The following is a 12,863-nucleotide window of genomic DNA, read 5'->3' on the forward strand; positions in this document are numbered from 1 at the left end:
GAGCTATCTGTTGCTTTCAAGTGTCTGTTGACACGCTCCTTAACACGAATATTGTGTTAGGGAGAACTCAAAATTATTCTGCCAAAGTCCCTTTCTCTGTGTCGGGTCAGGGTTGTCTGCTGCCATTATTGGTAATGAATATGGAGTTTTAGATATTTAAAGTCAACTAAAGCTTACTAATGGAATCCTGGGGACATGGAATACTGTTTGCTTTTCTTCCACATCTCACGCCGGCGTGCAGTTAAGAGGTTTAAATTATAGACTTAACTGTATATAAGGCTGGAAAACAAGTTTGCGCATTATAACTGACTTATTGAAATATACACTCTGTTGAGAGGAAAATGTAACACATACATGTACAAACCCCGTTTCCATATGAGTTGGGAAATTGTGTTAGATGTAAATATAAACGGAATACAATGATTTGCAAATCCTTTTCAACCCATATTCAATTGAATGCACTACAAAGACAATATATTTGATGTTCAAACTCATAAACCTTTTTTTTGCAAATAATAATTAACTTAGAATTTCATGGCTGCAACATAAGCCAAAGCAGTTGGGAAAGGGCGTGTTCACCCCTGTGTTACAACACATTTTCTTTTAACAACACTCAATAAACGTTTGGGATTCGAGGAAACTAATTGTTGAAGCTTTGAAAGTGGAATTCTTTCCCATTCTTGTTTTATGTAGAGCTTCAGTCGTTAAACAGTCCGGGGTCTCCGCTGTCGTATTTTACGCTTCATAATGTGCCACACATTTTCAATGGGAGACAGGTCTGGACTGCAGGCAGGCCAGGAAAGTAACCACACTCTTTTTTTACGAAGCCACGCTGTTGTAACACATGCTGAATGTGACTTGGCATTGTCTTGCTGAAAGAAGCAGGGGCATCCATGAAAAAGACGGCGCTCACTGTATATGGCAGTATATGTTGTTCCAAAACCTGTATGTACCTTTCGGCTTTAATGGTGCCCTCACAGATATGTAAGTTACCCATGCCTTGGGCACTAATGCACACCCATACCATCACAGATGCTGGCTTTTGAACTTTGCGTCGATAACAGTCTGGATGGTTCGCTTCCCCTTTGTCCGGATGACACAATGTCCAATATTTCCAAAAACGATTGGAAATGTGGACTCGTCAGACCACAGAACACTTTTCCACTTTGTATCAGTCCATCTTAGATGATCTCTGGCCCAGAGAAGCCGGCGGCGTTTCTGGATGTTGTTGATAAATGCCTTTAGCTATGCATAGTAGAGCTTTAACTTGTACTTACAGATGTAGCGACAAACTCTTTTTTGTGACAGTGGTTTTCTGAAGTGTTCCTGAGCCCATGTGGTGATATCCTTTATCGATTGATTGATTGATTAATTGAAACTTTTATTAGTAGATTGCACAGTTCAGTACATATTCCGTACAATTGACCACTAAAATTTAACACCCAAATACGTTTTTCAACTTGTCCAGGTAAATCAATTCATGGTTTAGAGATTGATGTTGGTTTTTGATACAGTGCCATCCGAGGGATCGAAGGTCACGGTCATTTAATGTTGGTTTCCGGCCATGCTGCTTACGTGGAGTGATTTCTCCAGATTCTCTAAACCTTTTGATGATTTTATGGACTGTAGATGTTGAAATTGTCTTGCAATTGCACTTTGAGAAACGTTGTTCTTAAACTGTTTGACTATTTGCTCACACAGTTGTGGACAAAGCGGTTTACCTTGCCCCATCCTTTCTTGTGAAAGACTGAGCATTTTTTGGGAAGCTGTTTTTATACCCAATCATGACACCCACCTGTTCCCAATTAGCCTGCACACCCATGGGATGTTCCAAATAAGTGTTTGATGAGCATTCCTCAACTTTATCAGTATTTATTGCCACCTTTCCCAACTTTTTTGTCACGGCTTGCTGGCATCAAATTCTAAAGTTAATGATTATTTGCAACAACAAAAAATGTTTATCAATTTGAACATCAAATATGTTGTTTTTGTAGCATATTCAACTGAATATGGGTTGAAAATGATTTGCAAATCATTGTATTCCATTTATATTTACATCTGACAAAATTCCCCAACTCATATGGCAACAGGGTTTGTAAATGTATGATGTAACAACGCAAAAAATTTGAATCATACTGTAGCTGCATCACAGAATATAACAATCCCAAGATAGCACACAAATATCCATCCATCCATCTTCTACCGCTTGTCCCTTAGGGGGTCGCGGAGGGTGCTGGAGCCTATCTCAGCTGCAAAAGGGCGGAAGACGATGTACACAATATGCCAAGCACAAAAAGGATGCAATACTGCCATGGTATCATGATTTAACAGCCTGGATAGTATCCTGTTCTAGAAGCAAGTCCAAGTTTCATACTAATATTCACAAATGTTTGTTTTAAAGTTTTTGTGCCTTTTAGTTTTAGATTTTCAAGCGTTCAATGAATATAGATGACACTTACACCACAGTATTTATGTTTGAAAAACTGAATTGTCCTTAAATTAGCTTGCAATTGCTACCCTACAAAAATGACAAAAAAAAAAAAAAAACTATTGAAAGTATAGAAAACGTTACTTAGCTGTAGGTATAAACATAAAATGTTTTATGATGGTGACAATTTGGAACTCTGGCAAACCTTAGCATTTCCACAAAATCCATATTAATCGTTATTTTTATTTTTTTTTAATAAAACCAAAACCAAAAAAGCAAATAACTTGTTTTTTTTAAATATTGGTTTCCATTTAATTTTTTCCCCATATGTTTTATATTTCAAGTCGCACTGTTGATGAGCAGGTTTATTTTCATACAAAAGGCACACTGATTTATGAGACGCATAAGGGGTCGTATTGTGATTATTTTTTTCTACATTTAAAACACTTCTTGTGGTCTACATAACATGTAATGGTGGTTCTTTGGTCAAATTGTTGCATAATTTATGTTTTACAGACCATCTTCAAGTCGCTTTCTGGCCGTCGCTTCAGGATGCATGGATTTGTGGGTGGTCTTATCCACGTGGCTCAAATTCAACAGCGTCTTCTCCCTGTCATCTTTGTTGTACCGGTAGTTTTTATCCTTTCCATAGTGAGTCTACTTATAGATATGAGTTGGAATTGTACGCTACTTTATATTAGAAATGACAGGAGAGGATGAATGCCCCACAACAAAAGGATAGAGAAAAAGGAGTTTATTGACTATGGCATGGGCTACAATGGCAGACGTTTGCAGATTTTGGGACTTATGCAGATCCCAAAGACATACCAGACGGTACCAATAGGAAAAAAAAAAAAAGGTTAGTTTTGTATAATATTGCAAAACAAAATGCCAGATAATGTTTCCCACTTGGTGCCATTTTGAGGTCTTATACACACAGCATAATAATACCTGTATGTTAAAGCACAGTGTGTCTGACTACGGTAGCCATAATGCTCCACGTTCCGTCTAGCAGCGCGGCTTCGTAGCTCACCAAAGTCGGAGTAAAACATGATGACAGATTTTTAAACACTTTGTAATGAAACATCAACGTTTTGGTGTTGCTTGCTTACAGGTACTTGATAGTATCATTTATTGAACAGGTGTCAGTCAACCTGCACTCCACATATATCTCTTAAATGTGACTGCCATCTACTAGTCACACTTACTATTACTCTATGTATCAAATAAAATTGCTTTGAGGTCGGTAAGCCCACCAAACTTAATACGTACATTAGGTGCATTGGCGCCCTGTGATTAAAAAAAAAATGAAAGGCTTTTAAGTGTACCTTTTAGACTGAAAACTATGGTATGATTTGGTCATTAAATTAAATTTTTATGAATGCAATTGGTTTATTTTAATTTTATCTTACAAAACAAATATATTATTGGTAAACAAAGGATTCCTTTTTTCAGCGTCGAAGAGCAATAACTACATCTTTAAAAAAGGTTTTATTTTGTATTTATATTTAATTGAACAAAAATGACAATTATTGGTCAGCAATAACTAATCAAAAGTAAATGTTTTTTTTTTCATATACCAACACAGTAACCGGAAGATACTATTCAAAGACTGGCCCGGAGTGAAAAAAACAATATCAGTGTGGTGTTGTACCTAAAGTTTATATACAGACATATTCATCCATGATCATCTGGTCCAGGGGTAGGGAACCTATGACTCTAGAGCCAGATGTGGCTCTTTTGATGACTGCATCTGGCTCTCAGATAAATCTTAGCTGACATTACTCAACACGATAAGTAAGGAATAATTCCAGTGGTAATCACGATGTTAAAAATAACGTTCAAGATATAAAACATTCTCATGCATTTTAATCCATCCATCCGTTTTCTACCGCACCTGTTCAAGAAATAGCAATGTTATTAAAAAGAATTAGAGACTTATTATACTCTTAAAAATATTGGTTTTACTTAAAAAATGCACGCATTTAGTTGTATTCAGTGTTAAAAACTATGATATGGCTCTCACGGAAATACATTTTAAAATATTTGGCTTTCATGGCTCTCTCAGCCAAAAAGGTTCCCAACCCCTGATCTAGTCTTTCTGACGCAGGATAGAACATCACACTAAATGTTTCCCACGGGCCAGTCTGCGGACTTCTCTTTAATTAGCATCTTCCGGTTCGGGTGTCAGGATATGGCAAAACATCTATTTTGGTTCATTTATTCATTTCTGCTGACTAATGATTTTCACTTTTGTTAAAAAAATACGGGGCAGCACGTTGGAAGAGGGGTTAGTGCATCTGCCTTACAATACAAAGGTCCTGAGTAGTCCTGGGTTCAATCCCGGGCTCGGGATCTTTCTGTGTGGTGCTTGCATGTCCTCCACTGCGTGGGTTCCCTCCGTGTATTCCGGCTTCCTCTCACTTCCAAAGACATGCACCTGGGGATAGGTTGATTGGCAACACTAAATTGGCCCTAGTGTGTGAATGTGAGTGTGAATGTTGTCTGTCTGTCTGTGTTGGCCCTGCGATTAGGTGGCGATTTATCCAGGGTGTACCCCGCCTTCCGCCCGCTTGTAGCTGAGATAGGCACCGCAGTAGAAAATGAATGGGATAAATGAATAATATACAAAACAAAAATCAAACATTTTTTCCGATCTACTAATTGATGTTCGACACTGAAAAAGAACACTTTTTTTAATCAACTAAATTTGTCTTTATCCATTTTCTACCGCTTGTCCCTCTTGGGGTCATGAGTGTGCTGGTGACCATATGGGCGGAAGACCGGGTACACCCTGGCCCAAAATGAAATTCAAATGAACCAATCGTTTTTTTAGATTTTCAATTCACATTCATCAGCCCGGGGAAATAGCGGTAAGAACGTTTGCCTCACAATAAGAAGGTCCTGAATTTGATTCCCAGGCTCGGTGTCTTTCTTAGGAGAGTTTGCATGTTCTCCCTGTGACTGGCACTACGTGGGATCCCTCTGGGTACTCCACCTCCAAAGACATGCACCTGGGGATAGGTTGATTGGCAACACTAAATTGGCCCTAGTGCGTGAATGATGTCTATCCGTGTCGGCCCTGCGATGAGGTGGACACTTGTTCAGGGTGTACCCTGCTTTCCGCCCGAGTGCAGCTGGGATAAGCTTCAGCCACCCCTGCGACCCTGAGAGGAACAAGCGGTAGAAAATTGATGAATGGAATTTCCATTCATGAAAGGAAAATTCATTAACCAAAACAAATAGTGAGCAAATGTGTCCGTTGTCTGTTTTGTCCATTTTCCAATAATGGACGAAATCGGAAAAACAGTTTGTTAATATTTTGAGTCTGGAAACAATACAAAACAAATAAAGCAGATTCCACAGTCCAAAACGTTGCCTGTGTAAAGTGGGGCAAAGAGAGAAATACAATCAAAAGGTATTTACGATGTTTGAGAGCAATTCAAATGAGAAATCTTCTTATGTTAATTTACAAAATTAAAAGCAGCTGTCCGCTCAAATAGGGTTCATTTGTTCTTGACAAGTTGAGTTTGCTTGTGGTGACACTTTGCTCCGTGGGGGGAAGGGGCGCAGCGGGATGGGCCTCTTCAGGAGGTTCACAGGTTGTGAGGCAGCGTGCAGAGTGGCCATTGTGCTTTGTCATTTTAGAGGTGACTCACATCACTACACTCGAGCATGATGGAGGCAGAGCACTCGGAGATGCTTGCGGCATTTAAAATGCATGATTTCCAGCCTAGTGCAAACAAATCGCTTTAAAAGATCTGTTTAATCTATTTCGAGCTGCTATTATGAGCTGGGAGAGTTGTTCAGATAAAGAGACTGAAGCAGGGTTGACATCAGAGTGTTGGGCAACACTTCACATACTTTACCCAATGTAAGAGTCGTCAACTTTATTTGTTTTTACGACACCTGTACTGAGTTTACAATGCTGACCACTAATAAAGCGGTCGAGATGTAAAGTACTATATGTTAGTCAAGCTCTGTGAATGGGTGCTTTGATATCAACACAGTTATTGTCAAAAACATATCTCAACCTATCAGCCATAGAAGTCGTCTGTGTCGTCGCTGTCATTCCTGTTGAAAGGTTGAGGTCGCAAAGCTGCTTCGATGTCTGAGTTGTTGTCATCTGACTCTCCCCAGAATGCTACACAAGACAGTAAAAAAAACAAGTTACAATGGAGCTGAATCCAACAATTTAAGCATTCTAAAATGCGAATGTGTTCAAGCCAAAGTAAACCTTATGATACAACAGAAAAATATTTAATTCAATGTATACTGTTGTACAACATAAATTGATACATCTATCAATATGCCCAACATTTGAGCGTCTCTGTGTTCTGGCTGTATCTCTCCTGTGCGTGTGTGTGTGTGTGTTGGGAATAAATGCCATAACGAGCTTGGGGTAAAGTAATTTGTCTCAGTTTGCATGTGTAAATCTCTTTTTGACAAAAAGAAGACAACCAACCTTTGATTTATTACTTTTTTCAAAGTAAAGCACACCGTCTAATATTTTGGTCTAAATGGTAGGCTAGTGGTTCTCAACCTTTTTTCAGTGATGTACCCCCTGTGAAATTTTTTTTTAATTCAAGTACCCCCTAATCAGAGCAAAGCATTTTTGGTTGAAAAAAGAGATAAAGAAATAAAATACAGTACCATGTCATTAGTTTCTGATTTATTAAATTGTATAGCAGTGCAAAATATTGCTCATTTGTAGTGGTCTTTCTTGAACTATTTGGACAAAAATATATAAAAATAACAAAAAACTTGTAGAACACGTGATTCAATTATAAATAAAGATTTCTTCACATAGAAGTAATCATCAACTTAAAGTGCCCTCTTTGGGGATTGTAATAGAGATCCATCTGGATTCATCAACTTAATTCTAAACATTTCTTCACAAAAAAATAAATCTTTAACATCAATATTTATGGAACATGTCCACAAAACATCTAGATGTCAACATTGAATATTGCATTGTTGTATTTCTTTTCACAGTTTATGAACTTACATTCATATTTTGTCAAAGTATTATTCAATAAATATATTCATAAAGGATTTTTGAATTGTTGCTATTTTTAGAATATTTTAAAAACATCTCACGTACCCCTTGGCATACCTTCAAGTACCCCCAGGGGTACGTGTACCCTCATTTGACAACCACTGTGGTAGACTATACCTTAATATACATTTACTAGTCACATCATCTGATCAGAGGAGCCCTGGAATTTACTTTACAAAGATATTAACTAGAGGTGGGCGATACTAAGAATGTTTTAATCAAACCGATACCAAGTAAATACAGTGCTGGTATTGCAATAATTATACTTTATTTGATTTGAAATGTCATCATCATTGATTTATTTGTAAATGTGCCTCTCTTTAGTTAATTATGATTATGAAAAAATAGAAAACCTATATAATCTGGCGTGGAACAAATCGACACATTTTTGTTTTGGCGCAGCTGGAGAGAATTTCAACTTATTTAAACAAGGAAGGAAAAACATCCGTGCCCAGTCCCAACCCTCTCTCATATTTAATGCTATCAAAGAGATGTGATTGGATATATTATAAATATTTCACACCCATAGACAAGCTTAAAGTAAATATGACTACATTTTGCGTATGTCAACATTTTCGCCAACACTGGTTTACTGAGGGCTGGGGCAGGGGTCATGTGCGTGCGGGCTCACATAGCCTGACACTGACAGCGAAGGGACAGAAATGAGGCAAGATGATGCTAGTGTATTGTGTCCTTTTTTCAGTGGATTTCTCCGCAACTGCCGATCATTTTATCACCTCTACCTTTACTCTCTGCATGCAGACATTGTGTGCAGAAAACAGACACGTTGCGCTTCTTCAACCAAACTGTAGTAATGCGCCACTTCACATTCTCAGTAACAGCAACAACGTTGCAACGATGGCACCAGTAATTAATTGGATTACATAATACTGAAAACAATAACGCCATTATTACTAACACAGCTCACGGGCCATGGCAGATTTACTGGTGCCAGCTCGCTAGCTTTTTGCTAACATGAAAACAACAGACATACATTTTTCCGCGTTAAAAACAGCATCCCCCAATCTACATTTCTATAAATACATTACTGTGTGAGCAATTAAGCTATTCAGTTGTGCACATTGAACCTACAAGCTGTGCTCTCTTAGCACAGAATTACTATGATCGATCTTTCCTCATAGGAAAAGAGACAAGGTGTTTTTATGGTTCGATCACGTACCGCTGAACAGAGTAGGTCAGACTGCCGGAAATGATACATAATCAGAAAATATTTTATTTGTTACGGACTTTTCATTTAAATAAATCTCAAGGCGATACTGTAAAATCTAATGTTTACAGTACAAGAATAAAATATTAGCTATTAAAACTGATAAAACACTAAGACTAAAACATTTCAGTAAAAAATAACAGAAAATAAATGCAAAATAGTGTTTTTTCTAACAATGTGTCTATTTATTTTACTTATGTTTAAAACACTTTTTAAACACATTCCACAATAACAATGATAACCGTGATAATTTTGGTCACAATAACTGTAATATGAAATGTTTATATCGTTACATCCCTATTCTGTATTGTTACAAACATCGTTACAATATGTATTCTACCCCTGGATGATAGAGAAGACATATGTACACGTTTTACCTTTGCAAGGTAGACAACAATACATGTTGTAAACCCTGTTGCTTCAATAATATAAAGTACAACCAAAAATACAACCAACTTGAAGCATCTTTGAAGGCCAATCATCAGGAACACTAAGTATGCCTTAACTATGATTTCCAAATGATTCATACTGTTCTGAATTACCATGATTTCCAAATGATTCATACTGTTCTGAATTATTATTACTATAAAAGACAGTAGAGAAGGAGCAAGACTGCTTACTCTATCACTACTTTTGTTGTCAAATAGGTGAGCTTCCCCACCAATCTAGAATAAAACTAGTTTGTTTCTTCATGTCACTTTTTTAGTCATGTATTATTCAACATTTGAAAAATAATCCACATTTCCGCTAAGACCACAACATACAATAAGGTTAAGTGTGAAATGTACCTATTGAAATATTCCTAAGTACAGGTCTTGTTAATTTAGTTTTAGAGATGCTCTGCAATAATAATTAATAAACGTCATTTCAAGACAACTTCAAATATGCGTTGTCCACTATACTTTTAGTTGATAACATTTACTGTAATTTTAGTCAACTAAAATGTTGAGGAATCTTTTCGACTAAAACTAGTCTAAAAATAAATCATTTAGATGACTAAAACTAAAATACATTTTCGTCAAAAGACTAATAGAAACAATAAAAATCAAAACAGCTTTCAAAATTAACACTTTTCAACCAATATGTGCCTTGTTGCAGAGTCCATCCATTTCCTACCGCTTGTCCTTCATCGCAGAGCCAACACAGATAGACAGACAACATTCACACCCAAATTCACACACTAGGGCTAATTTAGTCACAAGTTTATAATACAATTTGGGTAATAACTCAATGATTTAGTTTTTTCAACTTTAAATGTGTTGTTCTAACCTTTCATTTATTGTACAAAAGACAAAACTGTACAATAAAAAGGTAAGTGGTTACCAGGTAAATGTTTTAAAGCACGTATAATTGCTGAAGACATTTGCGGCTGTCTTTCTACAATACAAAATTCTTTACAATGTATTATCAATTTCTGCAGAAATTCTCAAATTAGTTATGACTTACACTGAACTTTTACTTACAACGCGTCGTAGGAACAAAACTCAAGTGCCACCAGTATATTGATACATCCATCCATCCATCCATCTTTTACCGCTTTTCCCGTTCAGGGTCGCTGGAGCCTATCTCAGCTACATTTGGGCGGAGAGCGGCGTACACCCTGGACAAGTCGCCACCTCATCGCAGGGCCAACACAGATAGACATACAACATTCACACTCACATTTACACACTAGGGCCAATTTAATGTTGACAATCAACCTACAGTTCTGATTAAAATTATTCAACCCCCACACATTTTGGTGTTTTAGCAAATTGGACATTTATTCCGTATTTTGTTTATAGTCAAATCAAATAAAGATGCGTCAAATAGACAAATGCAACTTGAATTACAACATTATATTTTGTAACATACCAAACAGTGTCATTTCTCTTAATATCTCATTGACAAAATTATTCAACCCCTTGAAGATCATAACTCTTAAGAACAGAATTTGAATAAGTTATTTTCAATTAGGTGTTGAAAACACCTGTAGATTTGATTAGAACCATAACGAGCAACAATTAAACTGATTGAAAAAGACTGTGATGCTCAGCTTCTTGTAGATGGTCAATGGTGTATTTGCAACATGGTGAAGTCCAAGGAGTGGTCATAGAAGTCAAGAGAGGAGGTAATTTCTCTTCATAAGAAAGGATATGGATATAAGAAAATAGCAAAGACATTACACATTCCAAGAGACACAGTTGGTAGCATAATTCGCAAGTTTAAAGCTAAAGGCACAGTGGAAACAATACCTGGGCGTGGTAGAAAGAGGACGCTGTGTGCAACTACTGTCCGGTATTTGAAGCGAACAGTGGTGAAAACCCCCCGTGTAACAGCTGAGGAACTACAACAGGACATTGCAGAGGGGTAACGCACGTTTCGTCCCAGACAATAAGGCGCGCACTACGAGATGAAGGCCTCCATGCCAGAACTCCCAGGCGCACCCCACTTCTGACTACCTGGCACAAGAAAAATAGATTCCAGTATGCCAAAAATCATCTGGACAAACCCCAAAGGTTTTGGGAAACTGTTCTATGGAGTGATGAGACAAAACTGGAACTCTTTGGGCCTAAGAATCAACGTTATGTCTGGAGGAGAAAATTGAAGCTTACAAAGAGAAGAACACCTTGCCTACTGTTAAGCATGGTGGAGGGTCAATCATGCTCTGGGGCTGTTTCTCTGCCTCAGGTACAGGGAATATCCAGCGCGTTCAAGGCATTATGAATTCTATTTCCTACCAGGATATATTAGCTGCAAATGTCATGAAGTCAGTGACGAAGTTGAGGCTTGGGAGACGTTGGACCTTCCAACAGGACAACGATCCCAAGCGCACCGCCAAATCAACATCAGAGTGGTTGCAGAAGAAGGGCTGGAAGACTCTGGAGTGAACTTTACAGTCGCCAGACCTAAATCCTATAGAAAACCTGTGGTGGGACTTGAAGAAGGCAGTTGCAGCACGCAAGCCCAAGAATATGAATGAACTGGAGGCCTTTGCCCAAGAGGAATGGGATAAAATACCTGTAGATCGTTGCAAGAAGCTTGTGTGCGGTTATGTATCACGTTTGAAGGATGTAATTACTGCCAAAGGGTGTTCTACTAAGTACTAAAGATGCATGCAACTAGGGGGTTGAATAATTTTGTCAATGAGATATTAAGAAAAATGTCCTCTTTTGGTATTTTGTAAAATACAGTGTTACAATTTAAGTTGCATTTGTCTATTTGACACATCTTTATTTGATATGACTATAAACAAAATACGGAATAAATGTCCAACTTGCTAAAACACCAAAATTGTGTGGGGGTTGAATAATTTTGATCACAACTGTATCCCCAAGTGCATGTTTTTGGCGGTGAGAGGAAGCCGGAGTACCAGGAGAGAACCCACGCAGTCACGGGAAGAACATGTAAACTCCACATAGAAAGATCCCAAGCCCGGGATTGAACCCAGGACAACTCAGGACCTTTGTATTGTGAGGCACATGCACTAACCCCTGTTTCACTGGGCTGGCGCCACCATCCATCCATTTTCTACCGCTTGTCCCATTCGGGGTCGCTGTAGCTTATCTCAGCTACATTTGGGCGGAAGGCCGGTTACACCCTGGACAAGTCGCCACCTCATTGCAGGGCCAACACAGATAGACAGACAACATTCACACTCACTGTCACACACTAGGGCCAATTTAGTGTTGCCAATCAACCTATCCCCAGGTGCATGTTTTTGGCCTTGGTAGGAAGCCGGAGTACCCGCAGGGAACCCACGCAGTCACGGGGAGAACATGCAAACTCCACACAGAAAGATCCCGAGCCCAGAATTGAACCCAGGACAACTCAGGACCTTCGTAATGTGAGGCACATGCACTAACCCCTGTCACACCGTTCTGCCGCCACCAGTATAATCTAAATAAAAATACAAAAACCTCAACTTGCAAGTATTTTAAGATATTAGCAATACCTTTGCTTTTTGTTTTGCTTTAAGTTGCGACCAAAAAATTTGCTAGATGACGTATTGAATGCCACAGGAATTAAGAGTCGTTCCAAAACATCTGGTCTTACATACTAGCTTCAACTTCTAGCAAGAGAATGAAATTACTATAATCATTGGAAACCATTAGCAGCGGTTCAGCTTCAACACCTTTCCGCCAAATTTGACTTCTTTACCCACGGCT

At 38.2% G+C, this 12,863-nt stretch overlaps 1 protein-coding gene across 3 annotated transcripts in view; it reads right to left on the reverse strand.

The window, feature by feature from the left end:
- Positions 1–6,258: 6,258 nt before the first annotated feature.
- kiz (kizuna centrosomal protein) overlaps positions 6,259–12,863 on the reverse strand; it is a 50,288-nt gene continuing 43,683 nt past the window's right edge. For all 3 annotated transcript variants that reach the window (XM_061895567.1, XM_061895566.1, XM_061895565.1), the window contains one exon: positions 6,259–6,572. In XM_061895567.1, coding sequence (XP_061751551.1) covers positions 6,466–6,572 — 107 coding nt within the window. In that variant the 3' untranslated portion in view covers positions 6,259–6,465. The remainder of the gene's footprint in view (positions 6,573–12,863) is intronic.

This window comes from Nerophis ophidion, linkage group LG03, assembly GCF_033978795.1.
Source record: "Nerophis ophidion isolate RoL-2023_Sa linkage group LG03, RoL_Noph_v1.0, whole genome shotgun sequence".
Taxonomy (NCBI): domain Eukaryota; kingdom Metazoa; phylum Chordata; class Actinopteri; order Syngnathiformes; family Syngnathidae; genus Nerophis; species Nerophis ophidion.